Source organism: Brassica rapa, chromosome A06 (genome assembly GCF_000309985.2).
Source record: "Brassica rapa cultivar Chiifu-401-42 chromosome A06, CAAS_Brap_v3.01, whole genome shotgun sequence".
NCBI classification, from domain to species: Eukaryota; Viridiplantae; Streptophyta; class Magnoliopsida; order Brassicales; family Brassicaceae; genus Brassica; species Brassica rapa.
In genome coordinates, this window is record NC_024800.2 from 13,748,666 (window position 1) to 13,770,944 (window position 22,279).

At 39.0% G+C, this 22,279-nt stretch overlaps 2 protein-coding genes across 5 annotated transcripts; one reads left to right on the forward strand and one right to left on the reverse strand.

Moving 5' to 3' along the window:
• Nucleotides 1–5,279: 5,279 nt before the first annotated feature.
• LOC103848023 (pollen receptor-like kinase 3) lies at nucleotides 5,280–7,310 on the reverse strand. The gene is made up of 2 exons (XM_009125013.3): nucleotides 5,990–7,310; nucleotides 5,280–5,848 (listed from the first exon to the last, which is right to left on the reverse strand). The coding sequence occupies exons 1-2, from the start codon at nucleotides 7,308–7,310 to the stop codon at nucleotides 5,280–5,282; spliced, it is 1,890 nt and encodes a 629-aa protein (XP_009123261.2).
• Nucleotides 7,311–14,381: 7,071 nt separating this feature from the next.
• Nucleotides 14,382–21,846, forward strand: LOC103848022 (PHD finger protein ALFIN-LIKE 3). 4 transcript variants are annotated; one of them, XM_009125012.3, is made up of 5 exons: nucleotides 20,633–20,801; nucleotides 20,913–20,945; nucleotides 21,021–21,249; nucleotides 21,320–21,455; nucleotides 21,580–21,846. In XM_009125012.3, exons 1-5 carry the CDS (start codon nucleotides 20,702–20,704, stop codon nucleotides 21,844–21,846), a joined length of 765 nt encoding a protein of 254 aa, XP_009123260.1. In that variant the 5' UTR covers nucleotides 20,633–20,701. The 4 variants fall into 4 exon arrangements, with proteins under 4 accessions (XP_033129006.1, XP_009123260.1, XP_033129004.1 ...); XM_033273113.1 differs by having other exon boundaries at nucleotides 20,701–20,801; nucleotides 21,320–21,487; nucleotides 21,582–21,846; XM_033273114.1 differs by having other exon boundaries at nucleotides 20,701–20,801; nucleotides 21,320–21,452.
• The last annotated feature ends 433 nt before the right edge of the window (nucleotides 21,847–22,279 follow it).

Genomic DNA, 22,279 nt, shown 5'->3' on the forward strand with positions numbered 1-22,279 from the left:
AACTCGGCACCACCACTGCCGGTTGTTTCATCACCATCACTGTAGAAACCCGTTAAAAAAAAAAAAAAAAGAGAGAGAGAGAGAGAGAATGGTCGAGTATCTTTGTGGTGGTCGATTCTTGGGCGATATGGATCGATCGAGAAGTTTTGAAGTACGAGGTGGGCGAAGAAGTGATCGTGAGTTAACTATGGGTCGAATAAGTTGGTCGACCATAGTTAGAAGATGCCTTAGATTGATGAGACGGACGTTTTGGAAACATAATATTTTTGGAAGCACGACGGTTTAGAAGCTTGACGTTTGTGAAGAATGACGTTTCTTCAGCACGAAGTTTTCCGCGAAACTTCGTATCAGCGGAATATTATTTCGAAGACATTGGAAACATGACGGGAATTAAGCACGACGGGAAGCAAGCACGACGCGAAGCAAGCACGACGGGATCAAAGCACGACGGAAAAACCTGAAGTTGGGCGAAAACCCTAATTTCGGTATAATGGAATTCTTCGAGGAGGCCGGAGGCTCAGGGAATATTTTTCATCAAGGTCAGAAATATTTTGTAGTCTCTGAAGAATAATTAGCTCATGAGAACGGGAGCGGAAAAATATTCGGGATTGTTCGCGGGATGAAAATATGCCGGAAGGGTCAAAAATCGCGTAAACCGACCAAGAAGCTCGAGGTGTCTCTATGCATTTGACCAGGACGTTCTGTTTATCACATCAGCAGCTGAGTGTCAACACAAGGAGGAGGTGTAGACGTGCATGGAAGCTGCACATGCAGCTTGACATGTAGAAGCACGAGGTGGATCGACCAAGCACGAGGTGTCTCCGCGCATGCAACTGAAGCATGCAGCCAGCCATGTGTGTGATGCTGTGGCGCCTTGCATGAGTTCCAGTAATGCAGCCTGACATCTGGGAGGAGTTGTGGCGTCCTGCATGTGTCCTGGACATGCAGCAAGCCATGTGGAGCACGAGGTGGATCGGCCAAGCACGAGATGTCGCGACGCATGCAACCGAAGCATGCTGATCGACATGTGTGAGGATGTGTGGCGCCTTGCATGAGCTCCAGTCATGCAGCCTGACATCTGGGAGGAGTGGTGGCGTCCTGCATGTGTCCTGGACATGCAGCCAGCCATGTGGGGCACGAGGTGTCGCCGTGCATGCGTCCGGAGCCATGCGGAGCGACACACGGGCTGCCACCAACCTGAAGCTGATTGGCTGGTGTCTCCTATAAATACCCCACGACCCCAGCTCATTTCTTCACATCCAGACCTGTCCAAACAAAGTTAAAACCTTGAGAGAAAAGTAGAAAAAGAAAGCAAGTGATTCCGAGCTATTTCGAGAGTTTTAGAGAGTTTTCGAGATCAGTTCTCTATTGATTTCGAGTCATCGCCTTGGGAAGGTTCTGTCCAACTGAAGGTCAATCAAGTGAAGATCAGATCAGATGGGAGTCAAGTCAACGTGGCTATAGAGAGAGAGAGAGAGAAAGGAAGTGATCGATTCTAGAGTATTGTCGATTCTGAAGACCGATACTCCACTGAGAAGGCCAGTTCCGTCCAATCGGCGATTCTCTACGATTGTGACGCGGAAGCTCTGTCCAATTCAATTCGTCCAAGCCAGTCATATTCTATGATGGTCTAGTGGAGGTTCTGCCCAGAGTTAGTTCAGAACCACGGGTTCAGATCAGTCGAAGTTCTGCTCGATACTCCGCGAGAAGTCCGAAGAACTGTCCAGAAGCTAGAGGAGGTTCTGTCCGAGTCCAGATCAGCCTGTCGAGGCCTGTCAACTTCTTCATGGTGAAGCCAAGGTTGTGTCCAAGACAAGATCAGTCCATTCCAGTCCAGTCAAGGCGTCCATTGGGTTTTGGCCAAGTCTTCTCCGATCAACCAGCTGCTTCTCGCCTAGAACACTGTGAGTTGGTTTGTTTGAATTCCACTTGGAATTTAGGGTAGATCGAGTCGCATATAGAGTAGAATGATCACGTTATTGAATGGTAGAGTCCTTAGGGTTATTTTATTTATGGAACCGGACTCAGTTTAGCAAGGGCTAAGCTGAGATGAATGGAATTAAGACTGAGTTAATAACCTGACTAAGACTAGGGCTAGGATGCATCATGTTTTCTATTATTGCGTGTTGATATTGTTGAGTGCAGGTTCCCGTTATCTTTAAAGATAGTTTCTCAGCGGGAGGCTGGACTATCTGGGTAACTGTTTGATTGTGTTGTTTAGTATTCATATTATTGTTTAGTAGTTAGTACTAATTGTCTTAGGCCATATAGGCCCGACTACTGGTACTATTGGTTTGTGTTGTAGAGTCGAGTGTCTAGTTTGGATCTGGAACTTTGGCTTTAGGTTAGGTTCTAGATTGAGTTTGTTTTGTTGTGAGTGTGCCGACAGTATGTGCGTGACCCGCCCATACTAGGCATGTGTAGGGGTGATTAGTGTTTCCTCGGCCTCGTACCCAGCGGGTTCAAGGAAACCCCTTATTCGCTGGATCGGGAAGACTCAGACGAACGGTGTCATGTACTATGGCTGAGTATTACACGACGGTGTAATGTGGCAGTGACCCGAAGGACTGTGGGCTGTCGCGCGGTGACCCGAAGGACTGTGGGCCGCGGTCGGTTGAAAGTTCCTTCTTCTGGCCTTTGTGGTAGGAAGATAGGATATTGCCGATAGGGAGGAGGAACACGAAGTCACCAGGGCCCAGGTTAGAGTGTTGTGTTAGAGTCTCGTAGAGGGTTATGGAACCCTCGAGTTAGTGTAGCACCGATATACGGTGTTACAAGTTAGATCGAGTCGTAGTTACTCATAGTCTTATTAGTGTGATTGTGTTTGTGGTTGATTGATTTGCTTGCAGGTTCTGACATTAAGTCCTAAGTCTGGCTTAGGTACCGAATTAGGCTTGATGTGTATTTTGTTAGTGTAGGCCTGACGTTGGCCTATATGTGTTTGAGTGATTGCTTGTGAGGGGTGGTGGATATTAAAGCTATGCGGTATCATTGGTTGGCCGATCATGTTCTTGTTTGATTGTTGGTCGATCGGCCAATGGTATTTGTATAGTCTAAGTGTCTAACACTACATGAGTACTGAACTCAAGCGTATATATGGTTAACTAGGGATTGCTTGTTGACTTGTTTTAATGCAGGTTCCCGTTACTTGAAGCTAGATCATGGCAGGAGGCCAAGTCTAACTTAGTAACGGTTTGCTTAGCCTTAGCTTTTATTGCATGCTAGGGCTAGATTGATTGTTATTTTGGGTTGTCTGGGTAGAGTCTAGGTTGCGGGTAGAGGCCGCCAGCTCACTGAGTAATACTAGATTACTCATCCAACTCCGTTGTCCTTTTTGCAGGTTGCTTTAGGTAAGGATGATAGGATAGCTTCGTGCTGGACGTTAGGACCGCCGGTGTAGATTTTCATGCCTTTTGTAAACGGTATTGTGAATTGTGTTATGTTGACTCGATTTGGCATTAGGCCGGGCCCAGTCTTGAATTATTCAATGTATGAATATTTCTTGAATCAATAAAAGTAATTGTTTTATATGCGCTTCATGAGTACTCTGATATTTGACTAGTCCGGTCTAACACAACGTTAGGTCGTGGTACGGGTTGAAAAGCCTTAGGCCTCGATCTAACGGAAAACGCTAACTCTAGGTACGGGTTGCAAAGCCTTATGCCTTGACACAGCGGGACGAGTTAGTGGATGAACTGGTCTAGGTCGTGGACTAAAGTTTATGACTCTGACCGGATCGTCCCTAGCCTGTCACGTAGCGCTTCCGGACCATGGTGTTGGGTTGGACGGTCAGTCATGTTCTTGTTTGATTGTTGGCTGGCCGGTTCGCCTTTCATCTCCAACCCTTGGTGTAGGTCGTCCGTCGGTCATGTTCTTGTTTGATTGTTGGCCGGTGGGTCGACCTATGCCTAGGACGGTTCGGGGGTGTTACAATCACCATCTTCTCCTCCATCACCGTTGCCACCCATCGTCTTCTCACCTCCTCCCACTTGCGCTTCTTATCACCGACCCTCATGTGGTAAATTATTTTCCTTTTCTCAATCAACTTCAGTAATAACTCCATCAGCTCCTCCGAAAATCATGTCTTCCTCCTTCTCCTGATTCTTCTCACTCACTTGCGGCACCAATAACAACATTTCCACATGTAAAGCTGAATATTATAGTATTTGGATAAACAATGCGTTATAGTGGATGATTGGTTGCGGCTGTAGATGCGATCTAGACAGCCAAAATTTAGTCTAAAATAATATATGTCAACCAATCGAGCTTTTCTTTCCTTAAAAATCTCACAGAAAAAAAATCTCTACAAATTATAATATGGCTGTAGAAAACATTATTTCCAGAGCAAAAAGATAGTGCTTTACAAAGGTACAGTAAAATAATCTACATCAAATAAATTTATAGTTTAAATTCTACAGGCAAAAACATAAATCTACGGACAAAAACATAAATCTACAGCTCATTCCAATCTTCATCATAGTGTGAGATTTAGTGTTTTGTCACATAATTAAGTAATAATACTATACTACTGAAAATTGCATATTCTATCATATATCTCGAATGCGCATGTTCACTCACGCACATGTTGGGTTATTTGGTCTAAATTGGTGATAAAGTGTTACATCATCCTGTACATGGCTATATTTTTAATTATTATTTTTTTTTGAAAAATATATTTTTAATTATTTCCATCATTTTTGTTTAACAAATTCTCCCTAAAATTAATTGAAAAGTTACAAAAAAAATATTACTCGAAAAGAAACTATTTATATAATATTCTTTCCAGTTCATGAATTATAATATATGATTTAGGAAGGTTTTATATTTTCAAAGGTAATAATTTTTGAGATTTCTATGTTAACTATAACTTTATTGAAAAGAAAATTAACGATTACATTTTGAAGTTTTTTATTAGTCCCTTTTTATTATTTGATAAATTATTCTTAATGATATATGAGATGAGTTTTTTAATATTTGTGATTTTAGTCATAACATTCAAAATCTATTAGCATCTTATATTACGAGACATATTTTACAGTCTTTTGAAAAAAAGTAAAATGGGAAATGAAAAAAAAAAAAAAGAAACAAAAAAAACAGCGAAAATCTATGAAACAAAAAAAAATATATATATATGGTTTTATCTTCGTCTCTTCCTAATGAACACGGAAATATGATTTTTATCGGTTATCAGTTAGTATCTTCACTCCTATTTATGTAACACTCATTTCCTGTTATGTTTGTTTATCTACAGATTCCGAAGGCTTCCTCTTAAAACCTTGTCAAATCGTTATTCCTTCTATCCTTGTAACAGTTTCCTTCATGGTTTCTCTGTCATCTGGATTACTTGCAATACAAGCAGCCCCGATCCGCAGCAATTCCACCATTAGTTGCAACGAATCAGTATTACTTGCTATCTCTGGATCAATAAGTTCTTCTTCTTTATGCTGCTCAACTGAAGATTGCACCCATTCAACGATATCCGTCCCGCCTTTACCATTGTTTAGGTACTGCGAAGGAAATTTCCCCGTCATGACCTCAAGAAGGATAATTCCGAGGCAATAGACGTCTGATTTTGGTGAAACTTGCTGGTTTTGAGCGAACTCTGGTGATTTAAAAGCGAATAAAGCCTGTGAGGCGTTGTTAGGCTGAAGAAACGGGAGGAATGCGTAATCACTGATTAATGGCTCATAGGTTTCACTTAGTAGAACGTTACTGGATTTAAGATTTCCATGTGGAAGGTCGTAGGACGCAAACTCTTCGTGCAGGAACTGCATCCCACGTGCGACCCCTTGTATGATCTTCAACCTTGTTGGCCAAGTTAGCTCGGAATGATAAATCCCTCGATCTCCTGAAATTATTAATAAAAAGAAAAGACATTCGAAATTTGTTGCGAGTAGGGATAACAATTTGGGGGAAAAGTCTGCGGAACATGAGACAAAGCATGGCCTTTTTCAAAAAAAAAACATGAGACTAAGCCATGCATGTGTACCGTGCAAAACGTAGAGTAGACTGCTTTTAGGCATGTACTCGGAGACGACAAGCTTTTCTTCGCGACGATAGTGATAAGCTAAAGGGGTAAGAACGTTAGGATGTCGTAGTTTCCCAAACCGTTGTAGCTCGACATCAAATGCGTCACGTGTGAGCTTGTTCATATCCCTAATCCTCTTAACAACCACAGATAATCCGTTAGCCATTACGGCCTTATAAGCCGATCCAAGACTACCATTTCCCAGCACTTCGGCTGCAGCCTTCATGAGATCAGGTAAACCAAAGGCGCCTTTCTCGCTGTTCACCATTATAATGTCTCCCATGCCGCCTCCTCCAGGACCACCTTTCCCATGATGATTTGAACCTTTCTTAGAGGAACCGTCGGCGTTACTCCGCTTCTTGGTTGACTCAGCAGGCTTCTTTACCGACTCTGGCAAACGGACTTCCCCGCTTTCACGGTCATTTAGATGGTCCTTGCCGAGCATCCGGAACTCGGACTGCCTCTTCTTCTTCCATCTTGTTATAATTGCCACCAAGATCAAGAATATCAAAAGAAAAAATATGACCATAAAGACGGCTTTCCCCGTGACCTCGTTTGGGTCTCTCCCTGGTGATGATGGTTTATCATCACATTTGATATTCAGCGGCTGTCCACAAAGCTTCTGGTTCCCTTGGAAGTTCATCTGTAGATTCTTTCTTTCTGCAATGCTCTTCGGGATCTCTCCCTCCAGGTTATTATTGGAGAGGTCGAGAGATTTCAAAACCATGTTGCCATCTGTAAGCAAAGGTATCTCACCAGAGAACTGGTTGCCTTGCAAGTGAAGCTCCTCCAGGCCCGGGAGTTGCATCACGGACGCGGGAATTTTCCCAGCAAAACGGTTGTTATCTAAAAACACCCGCTTGAGCTGTTGCATATCCTTGAAGAAATCATCAGCAATCTCTTCAGAGAAGCTGTTGTTTGATAGCAAGAGGGATCTCAGGCCATGAAGCTTGAAGAAAGGAGGGAGTGGGCCTGAAAGAAGGTTATTGTCGAGCCTGATTGTTCTTAGGTTTGGGAGATCATTTAGATCCTCGATATGGATGATCCCAGAGAGACCCAGCTTAGTGACATGAATACCGGAGACTGTTTGACCTTTTTGACAGTAGATACCAAACCATTTGCCATTGCAAGGATCGGTTCCTGTTCTCCATGAATTCAGGTCCCCTTTGGTTATATTCACTGAGCTTTTGAACCGCATGAGCGGCTCAGACTCGCTGACGTGTTGCAGAGAAGGGGTGAAGGAGAAACAGAGGAGGAGGCAGAGAAATTGAACAGCAGTCATGGGTTAAGGAAAAGAAAAATAGCTGCTGTTGAATTGTTCTTTATGAAGAATCTGATCACAAATATGATGTGTGGTGATGTCTCTTCGTCTATGAATGTTTTGTTTGCTTGGATTGTGTTTATTGTTCAAAACTTTGGTCATTTTTTTTGAGGGTTCAAAAAGAAAGGGAGACATTTTTCCTTGTCCTTGAGGGAGTTAGCTGGCAAAGTTTAGACTTGCTCTTACCAAAAATAGGGTTTAATTATTTTCCTAAATTGAAGATTGATGCCAGAGACTTTCTTGGAGAGTTTCTTACGGCCATGGGTTTTAAAAGGTTTTGACCTTGTATTTACCATCGTTCTCGGGGTCTTTTTTTGCGACATCTCTCATTTCTTCATAGGATTTGTTTTAACTTTTATTTCATTGGTAAATTACCATAATTATACCAGTTAACTATCTATTTTCTTTTTAACATTGGCTTCACTATCTATTTTGCGTTAAGCTACTATATCTATGCGAAAGTTTACCAACTCTTTTTTTTTTTTAGTTTTAATTTTTTTTTGAAATTTTACTGAATAATACTCTCTTTTACTAGAATAAATTGTTTTATAAGAATTTTTATCATTTTATAAAATGTTAACAAGTTTATGCCTATTTTAACGTTATTTATTACTTTTTACTCTTAAAATTTATAATATTTTATATAAATTATTGAGCATATGTTGTAACTAAAAAATAATATATTTATATGTTTTTATTTTGATATGTATTTAAGTTTAGGTTATGAAAAGAATTACATTTTTTGATTTGTACTTTTCTTTTATGTTAAAAAGCTATTATATTACTAAAACGAGATGGTATAGAAGCTACATCAGAATAAAACTAACATATAAAGATCTTTATGAAAGAAATTTAACAGTCTTAGCTAATGAATCGGCAATCCCATTTTGAACCTATGGTAAGTAAGAAATCATGAAGTCTTGAAATCTTGTTTTTAGAGATGCTAACTTCTTCAGTTATGTTTTGAGAAGTTTGGTCATCTCACTCGTTCTTCGATCATCAAGATCATGTCTTTGCATTCCGAACCAAAATGCTGACAAGTTGAATAGCAGAATATACTTTTCATTGTTCAAACAAGTGCTTCCAGATTCGAATACAGAGAGGATACTGGCCTCTTTTGATTTTTTTTACCCATAAGCTAAATCTGACCAGATGTCTCTTTTTACAAATCCATCCACACGAACTATATTGCAATGTAGAAGTCCATGAATCATCTATCATACAAATGTTCAGTAAGCATACAGCTTGTGAAGCTGTTGGATAAAGTGGTTGCTACCTTCACTGCAAACCATGCATGATATTCTCCTTCTGCATACTTAGTAAGCTCTAAAGGATCTTTGTTGATTCCTCTGAATAATTTATCGTTTCGAGATTTTCAATGATATCATATTATCCACGGATAAATATTTCTATTCAACTCCATATCTTTAATAATTTTTCCACCATAAGAGATATGCCAAATTGTTATGGACACTCGTACGGATGGTGTAGACCATAAGACCCATGTTTGTAAAGATGGTGGACATTCAAAGATAGCATGAGTTACAAATTCAGTCTCTCCACGTTTAGAAAAATGATTATCATAAAGCATATGACGACGGGTCATGTTTCGTGTTACAACTAAATGTCATGTACATGAATCGTGGCTTTTTGCAGAATCGTGGCTTTTTGCAGAATCGACATTCTTCTAGCTTCTCATCATCTCCCAATAGATCATGGAGTTTTCAATGCAAACATCTATCATCTCCGAAGGAAACCCAAGACTATAAACCAATTTCTGAATCTCATAATAAGAATCAGCAGACACATTGTCTTCCGGCAAATACTCTTTAAACAAGTCCGCCCATTCGTTCATGCAACTTTCAGGTAGATTGTGATCAGTTTTAATATTCATCATTCTAGCAGCCAACGACAATTTAGAGAGACCTTCTCTACAACCACTGTAAAGTGGTTGATTCGCCGCGTTTAACATTTCGTAAAACTTTTTTGCATCTATATTAGGTTCTTCATCTTCATCATGAGCTACGAATGCATCAGCTACCATATCATGAACCCTATCATAATCTACCATCTCCTCCTGATGGTAACTATGTTCATTATGCAAATGATGATTAACCGGTTCTTCCTGAAAATTGCTATTACTACTACTAGCTTCATTCTGATCATAATTAAAACCTTTCCCATGTTGAAACCAGATATAGTAATTTGGCGTGAAACCTCTATTTATTAAATGCTTCCAAACATTTTCACGGTTTGCCAATTTTGAATTGTTGCATTTCCGACAAGGACAGAACATCTTACCACTTTCTTGGGCGAGCGGTGTTGAATCTGCTTGATGCATAAATGTCTCCAGCCCTGCAAGGTATTCTTTCGTCACTCTCCCGTTAGCATCTCTATGCATATACATCCAATTCCGCAACTCGTAAATAGTCCCAGCACTACAAGAAAACACAAGTTTTACGAGGGCAGTTTTCCTCGTGACTTCGTCGTAAAAGCAGTGTTACGAGGAATTAGCGAGGAAACCCGTTTCGTCGTTATACGTTTGTCGTAACGCATATATCCTCGCTAATTCGTCGTAACATAGCGAGGAAATAATTTCGTCGTAAAAGCGAAGAGGAATATTTCGTCGTAAAGACCACGTAAAGTTTCCACGTAAGGACGTCGCTAAGTTTCCTCGTAAATACCACGAAAGACTTTCCTCGTAAAACCCACGTAAATAAAAACTCGTAAAGTAAACGTAAATACCTTGATAGCTTTCCTCGTAAAGTAAACGTAAATACCTTGATAGCTTTCCTCGTAAAGTAAACGTAAATACCTTGATAGCTTTCCACGTTATTTCCTTGTAAACAATTCCTCGTAAAAACCACGTTAAGCTTCCACGTAAAGAAGCCGCAAAATTAGCTACGAATTTACTTTGTTTCGCTATTTTACAGAAATATAAAAATTTATAATTAAAAAAATAATTTAAATTATTTAAATTATTAATAAAATTAAAATTCTAAAAAAATCAAAACCAAAATATTTTATATATAAATAAGTTTTGAATTCATAATACAAGAACCGAAATTAAAAAGAACTAATGGTTGTTAATCGCCCGGTAGAATTCATCACTCCTCGCCGTTACATCCGCCTCGACATCTGAGTCGTCGGTTGGTGACTCGCCTGGGATAGGATTTTGTTGTCGCATGGTCCTCAACAAAGTCGCCCATTCCGGATTTGTGGCCGCTACAACGTCCAAGAAGCCCTCGAGTCCACCCACACGAGCTGTGAACGCAGATCGCGTCGAGCTCAACTCGTGACGCAGCTCAGTAGACTCTCTACGCAGCTCTTCGGACTCCCTACGCAGCTGAGAGACTTCATCATCCCGTCGCTGAACATATGACGATGTTGCTCTCGGAACATTGTTGACGGAGCCAATCCCCAACGTCCGTCCCTTTTTTTTAGGGGCAACCTTAAAAACAAAAAATAAATTTTGTTAGTAAAAATTAAAAGTTAAATTAAATGAATAATTTAAAAAATTAAAATTTTAGAAAATTTACCTCCTCGTAAAGCTTATCCACTTCAGGTGTGGATAAGGTGACGGGTAATCCATCGGTGGACTGCTGGGTCTGCTGGGTCTGGCGTTCTTCAACCCGAGCAGCCAAATCGTTGTAGATTTGCTCGGAGTTGCCATCTATAAATCGGCACGCCTTGTTCTTGTGGGTCCTCTCGTAAAGTTGCATAAGAGACGGGAGAATTCCCGTCTCTTTGGCCTAAAAAACATTTAAGAAAGTTGTTAGAATATATATAAAAATATACTAAAAATTTAATATAATTAAATATTTAATTACCATTTCCAAACGGACACCGGCGTGGGGTTTTTGGCCCGTAGTGTGAAGCATCGGCCCGTTCCCGTGCTCATCGACTGTGTTACGGGAGTTAGAGCAAGACTGGGCGATTCTAATGGAATCAGGAAGACGCCAATATCGGATGAGGCCATCCCAGACATCCGTGGTGAGCTCAGCAGGTTTGCCACGCTCATACCCCTTCACGATCCAGTCACCCTTCCAGTTGGAGACCGTGTCCAACAAGCGAACTTTCGCCTTCGCGATAAACTTCTTCCTCACCCTCTCAGTGATCCCCAAGGCCCAATTATATTTTTGCTGTTGGAAAAAATAATTTATAATTAGTTTTTCAGAAAGAAATATATATATAAATAATGAAAAAATTTAAAGATATATAATTAATTAATAGAAACTTAAAGCGTAAATTTTGAACCACGTCTTTCTGACGTAGTGAGGCGTCTTACTCCAGTTCGGATGTGCCATGGAGAAGTAACCTTTTATCGTGTCGGTTACGTCCGATGCAAGACATCCGTCAATCCCAAACTTGGAAAATACAAATTTAAAATTTAAATTATTTTTTAAAGTTATAAAAGAATTTAAAAAGAACAAAAAAATAATGAAACATACCACAAAGTTCCGTCCGGTCGGTCGGGGTCGATGACTGGTAAACCTTCTCTGCCTGGCAAACGGAGAATGTCCTCTACGGTGTAGTGCGAGTAAGGAGCACTCGGAGGCACCATCAAATCGGGATGAATCTCGGCGGGCATCGGAGGTGCCATCGGAGGAGGCACAGGAGGAGGAGCCATCGGGGGAGGCACGTGAGGAACCGATGGTGCACTAGAAGAAGGAGATCCAAAGACTCTCTGAGTGTACTGAGTCTCGGGGACAGTCTCCTGACCCGAAGAACCGGGAGCTAAAGAAGACGACGGGTCTAAACGACTACCCGGCTCACCGAACATCTCTCTGTAATGGGCAGTAAGTCTACCTTTTCGAACCTGAGAAAAAAATTTAATTTTTTAAATTTTCGTGAACAATATACTTTCCAACATTATCCACCTAATCAACACTAAATAACATAAGATCCGTAAACCTATCTAAATTCCCTATACTAACCACCTAATCTATCCTTAACTAATCAAACTAGAGAGGAATTAGAGAGACTTACCATTGCTACGAAATAGGGAGGAAGTGGAGAGGAAAGAAAGAGCGAGCTCGCTCGGGGATATATATAAGATTACTTGTCCTCGTCATTTCCTCGTAAAGTTACGAGGAATTACAGAGGCCCGCGTTTTCGTTAACGACGTTTTTACGACGAGTTATGTTACGTGAAATTAACGAGTTAACTTGTTACGAGGAATTAGCGAGCTTATATTTTCTATAAATACCCACAACTTTCCTTCTCAAACCACACACAAACTCACAAAACACACCCTATCTCAAATCACACACCTCACCAAAATGCTTTTCAAATTAGAAATATTTGAAAAAAAAAGAAGAGAAGAAGATTTTGGAACTTATGTGGACGAGACGTAAGTCTCGCCAAATATAATTCCAGAATCTTTCTTCTTTTCTTTTTTTACTAGTTTTTATACTATGAGAAAGTAGCAAGTCCCGCTTTTTACCAAATTAGAAATATTTGGAAAAAAAGGAAGAGAAGAAGATATTGGAATTTATGTGGGCGAGACTTAAATATTATAATTGCTGGAAGTCTTGCCACATGTAAATCTGGTATCTCTCTTCTTTTTCTTTTTTTTTTCTAGTTTTTACTCTACGAGGTTTTTACGACGATTTTTGTTATGAGGTGTTTACGACGAATTCATCCTACGTGGAATTAAAGAGTGCCTCCTTCGTCATTTACTTTACGGGGTATTTACGTCTATTTACCTTACGAGGTCTTTACGACGATTCCGTCCTGCGTGGAATTAACGGGTTTCGCTTTCTTTATTTTTTTAATTTCGTCGTTATTTCCACGTTACCTAACGAGTTCTTTACGATGATTCTGTCCTACGTGGAATAAACTAGGATTACGTCGTACATTCGACGTCAACTTACGAGGAATTAATGAGTAGTACGTTTAAATCCCTAAAATCCGAAACCCCAAACCCCAAAACCCCATATTCCTTATCTTCTACTTCATATATTCCAAACCCCATCTTTATTTCCATTCCAAACCACAATTCCCATATTTACTTATTTATAAAACAAACTCCCACATTTTCTTATTCATAAAACAAACTCCCACATTACCTTATTCATAAAACAAACTCTCACATTACCTTATTCATAAAACAAACTACACAAAGTCAAATACATCAATCGGATACATCGACATTCTCGTCATCACTAGAAATATCATCATTTTCATTAAACTCGTCTTCTACAGCTTCGTCTGTGGCATCATCGGTAAGATCTTCGTATTCGTGATTATGCGGATCAATGAGAAGGATGTCATCAATTTCTTGTTCAGGTTCCTCGACTTCATTTATCTGTTCTTCTTGCAATGGTGGTTCTTCTCCACTGATGATTCGTCCTCGAGGTGTAACTTTGATCACTGCTAACCAATTTATACCTGAATCTCTCATCCGAGGGTATGGAAGGAAACTAACTTGGTCTGCTTGTGAAGCTAAGATGAAAGGCTCGAATTTGTTGTACCGTCATCCACCGTTGACATCAACTACACCAAATTTGTTAGACCGAACACCTCTGTTGACGACGGGGTCGAACCATTCACATTTGAAGAGGACGCATTTCAGCTTCAGTATCCCTGAAAATTCGACTTCAATAATCTCCGTCAAGATCCCGTAGAAATCTGTTTCCCCTTTCACACATATTCCATAGTTACTGGTCGCCCGCTGTCTACCATACTCATATGTGTGAAAAGTATAGCCTCGTGTGAAATACATCTGTGATGTGGTGACCTTTACAAGTGGAGATTGAATTACTTCGTGTAACCACTTAGGATAATCTGCATCGTCGTCATAATCAACCTGCAAAAATAAAGAGAACATTAAAATATAAATCATGTATGAAAAAATAGTTTGAGTTAATACCTGATTCCGCAACCACTTAATGAAGTGCTGATCTTTCCTTTTGTCTACGTCACTTGTGTATATACCAGGAAATGTTTCTTCGACTTGAGAAACAAATAGGCTGTAAAATTAATCACATTTCATAGGAATGAATCTCTTGCAATTATATAATTAATTATATGTGTTTTAAAGTGTCCATATATGTTACCTTTCAAAATAACGCATCAATGGATCCTCGCAATTGAGTAGAATATAGGTGTGTGCACTATGAACGTCTTGTTCATTCGACCACCAAACCTCTTTAGACTTCCCACCGAGTCGTCCAATCTGGCTAAAGATGTCTGGAACACCAGCAACTGCATATGTTGGCGCAACCCCACCATCATCATATCTTCTTGGAGCTCTTCTCCGGGTACGTACTTTTGACGCAAAGTAGTACGATGTGAAGTGAGAAACTTCTTCCGTCAAACTTCCAGAAATTATAGAACCTTCAACTTTGGCGAGGTTCTTTGCTTTTCCCTTCAAATATTTCATGGCTCGCTCATACTGATACATCCATCCGTAATGTACAGGTCCACGAAGCAATGCTTCATATGGGAGGTAGACAGCTAGATGCTCCATGACGTCAAAAAATCCAGGAGGAAATATCTTCTCCAAGTTGCACAAAAAGATGGGAATGTTCTCCTGAAGCTGTTCCACAACTTCTTCTTTAAGAGTGCGTGTGCTCAGATCCCTGAAAAATGCTTCAATGCCTTTTATATTCCAAAAACAATTAAACACATTGTTAGTCATATATTATTTTGCAAACTAGACAGTTATAAAATTATTGTGATATAATACACTACGAACCTGCAAGTGCTTCATGTACGTTTGTTGGAAGTAGCTCCGCAAATGCAAAGGGCAGTAGTTGTTGCATAAAGACATGACAATCATGACTCTTCAGCCCGGAGAACTTTTGACCCTTTTCAACACATCTAGAGAGATTTGAAACATACCCATCGGGGAATTTCACTTCTGATGCCACCCAGTTGAACAACACCGACTTTTTTTCTGAAGACAGTCTGAATATCGGAACGGGAACTTGTCCATTGCTTTTAATATGTAACTCGCTTCTTGAGCAAATATCCGGCAAGTCCAACCTCGATTTTATGTTGTCTTTTGTCTTCCCTGGGACATTCAATATTGTATTCATGATGTTCTCAAAGAAATTCTTCTCTATATGCATCACATCGAGGTTGTGGCGCAGAAGAAGATCCTTCCAATATGGCAACTCCCAAAATATACTCTTCTTGTGCCAGTTGTGATGAACACCGTAAGAATCAGGCATATTACGAGGGACATGCCAATTACCACCCCAACGAACTGTTTCGTTAGCTCCGTAGTAGTCGATTTGTGCTTCAATTTGTTCTCCAGTTAGATATGGTGGAGGAGTGTCTCTCACAACCCTTTTGTGCCTAAACAAATTCTTGTTTCTTCGGCAAGGATGGCCAATGGGAAGAAATCGACGATGACAATCAAACCAACTTGTCTTCCTACCATTCTTCAGTTGAAATGCATCTGTCGTTCCATTACAATATGGACAAGCTAATCTCCCATGTGTAGTCCATCCAGACAACATACCATAGGCAGGAAAGTCACTTATGGTCCACAGAAGCATAGCTCGCATCGTAAAATTTGTCTTCGTTGAACAGTCGTACGTCCTCACCCCTGTTGACCACAAATCCTTCAACTCTTTTATCAGTGGTTGTAGGAAAACATCCAGGGACCTTTTTGGATGGTTCGGACCAGGTATCAATATGGTCAAGAATAGCAACTCCCGTTGCATGCACATCTCCGGTGGCAGGTTGTATGGCGTAAGAAAGACTGGCCACAATAAATATTGTCTCCCTGACATTCCGAACGGACTAAATCCATCTGTGCATAATCCGAGATACACATTCCGGCTATTGCTAGCAAAATCCGGATGTACTTTGTTGAAATGTTTCCAGGCTCTTGCATCTGATGGATGAGTCATCTCACCATCCGTCTGAGTATGCTCGGCATGCTATCTCATCTTTCCAGCAGTCTGCTCTGATTGATACAATCTTTTCAATCTGTCTGTAATTGGTAGGTACCACATCCTTTGGTACGGTACCCTATTACGTCCCCGTCCTTGCGGCTTGAATCGTGGCTTCTTGCAGAATCGACATTCTTCTAGCTTCTCATCATCTCCCCAATAGATCATGCAGTTGTCGATGCAGACATCTATCATCTCCGAAGGCGACCCAAGACTATAAACCAATTTCTGAATCTCATAATAAGAATCAGCAGACATATTGTCTTCCGGCAAATACTCTTTAAACAAGTCCGCCCATTCGTTCATGCAACTTTCAGGTAGATTGTGATCAGTTTTAATATTCATCATTCTAGCAGCCTACGACAATTTAGAGAGACCTTCTCTACAACCACTGTAAAGTGGTTGATTCACCGCGTTTAACATTCCGTAAAACTTTTTTGCATCTATATTAGGTTCTTCATCTTCATCATGAGCTACGAATGCATCAGCTACCATATCATGAACCCTATCATAATCTACCATCTCCTCCTGATGGTAACTATGTTCATTATGCAAATGATGATTAACCGGTTCTTCCTGAAAATTGCTATTACTACTACTAGCTTCATTCTGATCATAATTAAAACCTTCCCCATGTTGAAACCAGATATAGTAATTTGGTGTGAAACCTCTATTTATTAAATGCTTCCAAACATTTTCACGGTTTGCCAATTTCGAATTGTTGCATTTCCGACAAGGACAGAACATCTTACCACTTTCTTGGGCGAGCGGTGTTGAATCTGCTTGGTGCATAAATGTCTCCAGCCCCGCAAGGTATTCTTTCGTCACTCTCCCGTTAGCATCTCTATGCATATACATCCAATTCTGCAACTCGTAAATAGTCCCAGAGCCAGCCATTTTTTTTCTTTCACGTTTTTTGTTGTTGGTGTGTTTAAAATGATGTTCAAACATCCATATTTATAGGAAATTTCGAATCTGGTAGTTGTAATTTTACTATGAAATTACGACGAAAATTAATTGGATGGCCAAAAAAAAAACGTGGGCCCCCTACCAGGTTGGTAGATTCAAAATTTCCTCGTTAAGTACGCGTAAAATATTTCGTCGTAAAGAACTCGCGAACTTTACGTCGTATTTACGAGGAAATAGTGTTTTCTCGTAAAAGCCACGTCAATTTACATTGTCTTTACGACGAATATGTTTTGTCGTGACCTTACGACGAAATAACGATGCTTTTCTTTTTCCACGTACTTTCCTCGCAAAATCAACGTACTTTTACGAGGATTGTTTTTCCTCGTTAAATTTCCTCGTTAAGCTTACGTTTTCTTGTAGTACAGAGCCAGCCATTTTTTTTTCTTTCACGTTTTTTGTTGTTGGTGTGTTTAAAATGATGTTCAAACATCCATATTTATAGGAAATTTCGAATCTGGTAGTTGTAATTTTCCTATGAAATTACGACGAAAATTAATAAGATGGCAAAAAAAAAAAGCGTGAGGCACCTACCAAGTTGGTGGATTCAATATTTCCTCGTTAAGTACACGTAAACTATTTCCTTGTAAAGAACTCGCGAAGTTTACGTCGTATTTACGAGGAAATAGTGTTTCCTCGTAAAAACCACGCCAATTTACATCGTCTTTACGACGAATCTGTTTTGTCGTGACCTTACGAGGAAATAACGATGCTTTTCTTTTTCCACGTACTTTCCTCGCAAAATCAACGTACTTTTACGAGGATTGTTTTTCCTCGTTAATTTTCCTCGTTAAACTTCTGTTTTCTTGTAGTGTGTTGCAGTCTGCCATATAAGATGGTGCATCTTTTGAGGAGCATTAATTTTACGAGTAAAGACTTGAAGCTTAATGATAATAGACTCTAAGTATACAATATCAGGTTCTCGATTTAGGACATTCCTTTCTACCTGATATTCCGACTTGACAGTGTACAGACCACTCTTCATATAGCTCAACAAAAAAAATATTGATGGGTGGTTTAGCTTATGGACAAGCTCCGAGTAAGCGGTATGTCTTCCGATACAACTTAACTCTTAAGTACTTTCACATTCCCTTCCTTAGGATTATCTTGAAAAAATCAATAATTATAATCTCAAGTGGACTACCGGAATGTTAGGCCATGCCAACCTCAAAGGAATTGTCAGAATCTAAGGAGCATGCCAAGCTCTAACCTCATAACCAAATGCACTTTCTGTCCAACGTAAATAATGGCTTCAAAGCTAAAAGACTTGTCCATACATAAGAAGCATTATCTAGAGAACTTAACCACAAAGGCAAGCTAAGTTTGTGATACTTGCCACACATCACTCACGCAAGCAAAGAGTCAGAAATTGTACTAGTCTCCATAATTGTTTTGCCAACAACGCTAGATTAAATTCGTGGATCATAAGAGAACCAAGACCAGGTTCATCTTTTGGAATGCAAAGTTTCTACCATTTTCCCATATAACACTTTTTGGTGGATTTTAACTCCATCAGAATCGTGGCTCTTGCATTCACAAATTTCTAAGGGAAGCAAAACCTAGACGTAATATAGTTAAGAAAAGCTAGTGTAATAGAGTTAATAAGAACCTCATTTCCTCCTTTTAACAATCATCTTGCCAACCACCCATCAACTCTATGTTGTAATATGTTCTATAAGAAGGCAAAATGTTTGCATTTTTTACCACTAATACCTTATGGTATTCCCAGTATGAGCCCATTCCACCTTAATTTTGAATCTCTAAATCATCTTTGATTGTTTACTTCACATTCCCAAGGACTCTCTTACCAAAGAGTAGAGATGACTTATCAAATTTGATGCACTGCTCCGAGACTTTTCCATATATCCCTAACTGCTTTCATAAATAATGGTGATGATTGGTTCGACTGTGGCTTTAAAATTTTAGTTGTAGATGTTTAGCTGTAGATAAATCGGTTGTCACTGTAAAGTTGTTACTGTAGACTTTTTCTGCAGAGACTTTTGTTGTAGTTAAATTTGTTGTAGCTGTAAGTTATAGGCTGTAGATATTTTAAAATAAAATATATGAAATATGTGTTGTATATATAAAAATATTATTTTATATGAATTAAAATAATTTATATTAATATTTTTTTTATAAAGTATCAAAATTTATTGTAATTTAAAATGTGATAAGTAAGTAATATTTATATTATTTAAATATCTTAATAATTAAAAAACACTCAAATCCAAAATTAAAATATTTAAAAGTTTTTTTTATGATTATATAATTTATTTGATATTATAGATATTTTTTAAAAAATATTTACAGATTCTATAGCCTATAAAAAGATGATGTAGCATTTTTGCCTAAAATACATAAGAAAAAATTTTGCTTTATTTTTTTTTGTTGTAGCTTTAAAAATAAAGCTAAAGCATGATTGGTAAAACTAAATAAAAACTTCATGTAGACTTTAATTTTTAAAAGTAAAGCTACAACATGATTGGTAAAATTTAGTGATTTAAAAATAAATAAAGCTAAAGTATGGAGATAAAACCCAACCAATCACCCCCAATATCATCACATTTATGGACTTCGTGAAGGGACCCAACCCATTTTCGTACTATTGGGACGACTCTTTACTCCCTTGATCAGACTTAGGCCATTTTCCAAGTTTTCTATACTTTAGCGTTTAGTTCACTTTAAGAGGCGGCTTATTCTGATGTGTAGTTAGCTCGTTTTGGACGGGCAAAATTACAATAGGGTATCGTTTGGGTAGCATAGAATCTATCTATGTGATCGTAGGTGATATTAGTTGACTCTATTGTATGTTTGGTTTAATCTGTGTATATGTAACAATCATGTATTATCCACTTGGTTAATGAAAGTTGTGAAGGAACCAAAATATGTATATATATAAATTCCCTTCGATAACCTTTTTTAAGTTTTTGTCACAAAAATAGCTTTCAATAAAGAAAATGACCAAAATAAGTTTTATTGAAGGATAAAAATGTATTTTTACCTTACGGTTAACTGATCTAAATTTAAGGTTTAGAGTTAAGGGGTGAAGTTTTGGGGATAGAGTTTCCAATTAAAAATAATAAAAAATAAATATTAAAATTTTCAAAATAAAAAAAAAAAGTTATTTTGGTTATTATCTTTTTTTAGAGTTGTTTTGTGACAAAAACTTAAAAAAAAAAATCTATTTGAGAGAATTGTCCAAATATATGGATGGGTCTAGTTGAGGTTTGTTTTCATTTAACACCCCTCCCCACCAAATAAAAATATCCATTGTCCAATAATTAATTAACGAGCCTGGGCTTTTCGGTTTGTACCTACGATCCGACCCGAACCCAACTTTGACCAAAAGCAAAAACTGACTCCAGACTTTTTGTCAATAAGAAAGAAGATCGGGTCTGGTCTGAGCACAGTCCACGGCGTCTTCTCGATTTAATTTTTTAAAAAGGATCCAAACCACAGAGAGAGAGATAGCTAGCTATGGAAGGAGGAGCTGGTCTTTACAATCCTCGCACCGTCGAAGAAGTTTTCAGAGATTTCAAAGGCCGTAGAGCCGCCATTGTCAAAGCTCTCACCTCCGGTATTCGCAATTTTATCTCATTTTTTTTTGTATTTATAATTTCATCTCCGATCTAATTGATTTTCATTTTTTGTTTTCTTTTTCATTTTTTGTTTTCTTTTTCTTTTGCAGATGTTGGAGAGTTTTACCAGCAATGCGACCCAGGTTAGGGTTTCTCTTTCGCTCGATTTTCTTCCCAATCCTTACTCTTATAATTATTTGTTTTTCTATGATAATCAGAGAAAGAGAATCTTTGCTTGTATGGGTTACCAAACGAACAATGGGAAGTTAACTTACCAGCTGAAGAGGTGCCTCCAGAGCTTCCAGAGCCAGCTTTAGGCATTAACTTTGCAAGAGATGGGCTTTCTGAGAAGGAATGGCTTTCTCTTGTTGCTATCCACAGCGACACTTGGTTGCTCTCCGTCTCTTTTTACTTCGGGTCCAGATTCGCTTTCGACAAAGCTGATAGGTAGATGGTTTCATGATTTTAAACACATGTCTGTTTTATATTGCTAACTTGTATGGCTTGTCTAATTCAGGAAACGCTTGTTTGATATGATCAATGGGGTTCCTACCATTTTTGAAGTAGTCACTGGAAATATGAAAAAGCAAACAAAGGAAAAGTCCTCTGCTGCAAATCGATATGGCAATCTATCCAAGTCTGATTCGAAAGTGGTAAAGACTATTTACCTGAAACCCAACTTAAAGTTTTACATTGTTGGTTGGATTAGTTTTGAGTTTCTTCTTAGGTTTTCAGCTGTAGGTTAATATATAATATATTGTTTGTCTCGGAATGCAGAGATCTTCGGATGGCAAAAACTCAAAGGCCGTGCAGGCAAGCAATGAGGAAGATGGATCAGAGGAAGAGGATGAGGATGAACACGGGGAAACCCTCTGTGGTGCCTGTGGAGACGGTGATGGTACTGGTACTGATGATTTCTGGATCTGCTGTGACGTTTGCGAGGTATGGTTCCATGGGAAGTGTGTGAAGATAACTCCAGCTAGAGCTGAGCATATCAAACAGTACAAGTGCCCTGCATGTAGCAACAAAAGAGCACGACCTTAAATGTTCTATTGTAGAGAGTAGCCTGTAGTAAGAAACTCTTACTACCCTCATCTTTATTTGGCTAGTCTTAGCTCTTTATCCACCATAACAACTTAGCCCTATTTCTCATTTGAATTGCTGTATAATTGGTTTGTTTGCAGAAACATATTTCTAAGTCCATTAATCAAACTCTTCATATGCATCTAGCTTTAAAACCATCAGGACAAACAGTTTTGAACACCTGTATTCTGATCTTAAATTGTCTATGGTCTGAAAAATATATGTTGTGCAGACAATTTAAACATAAGCTAAAACGATTATGTATTCAGAACTGCAGAACAAGTACCTAGGTTATCAACTTCTTTTCTACCAATACATTCATCTTGTGTTTGCCGGTAACTGCAAGAGGCTTGCAAGTTCCAGCTCATAATCCTCATGCCTATCCGAAACAATA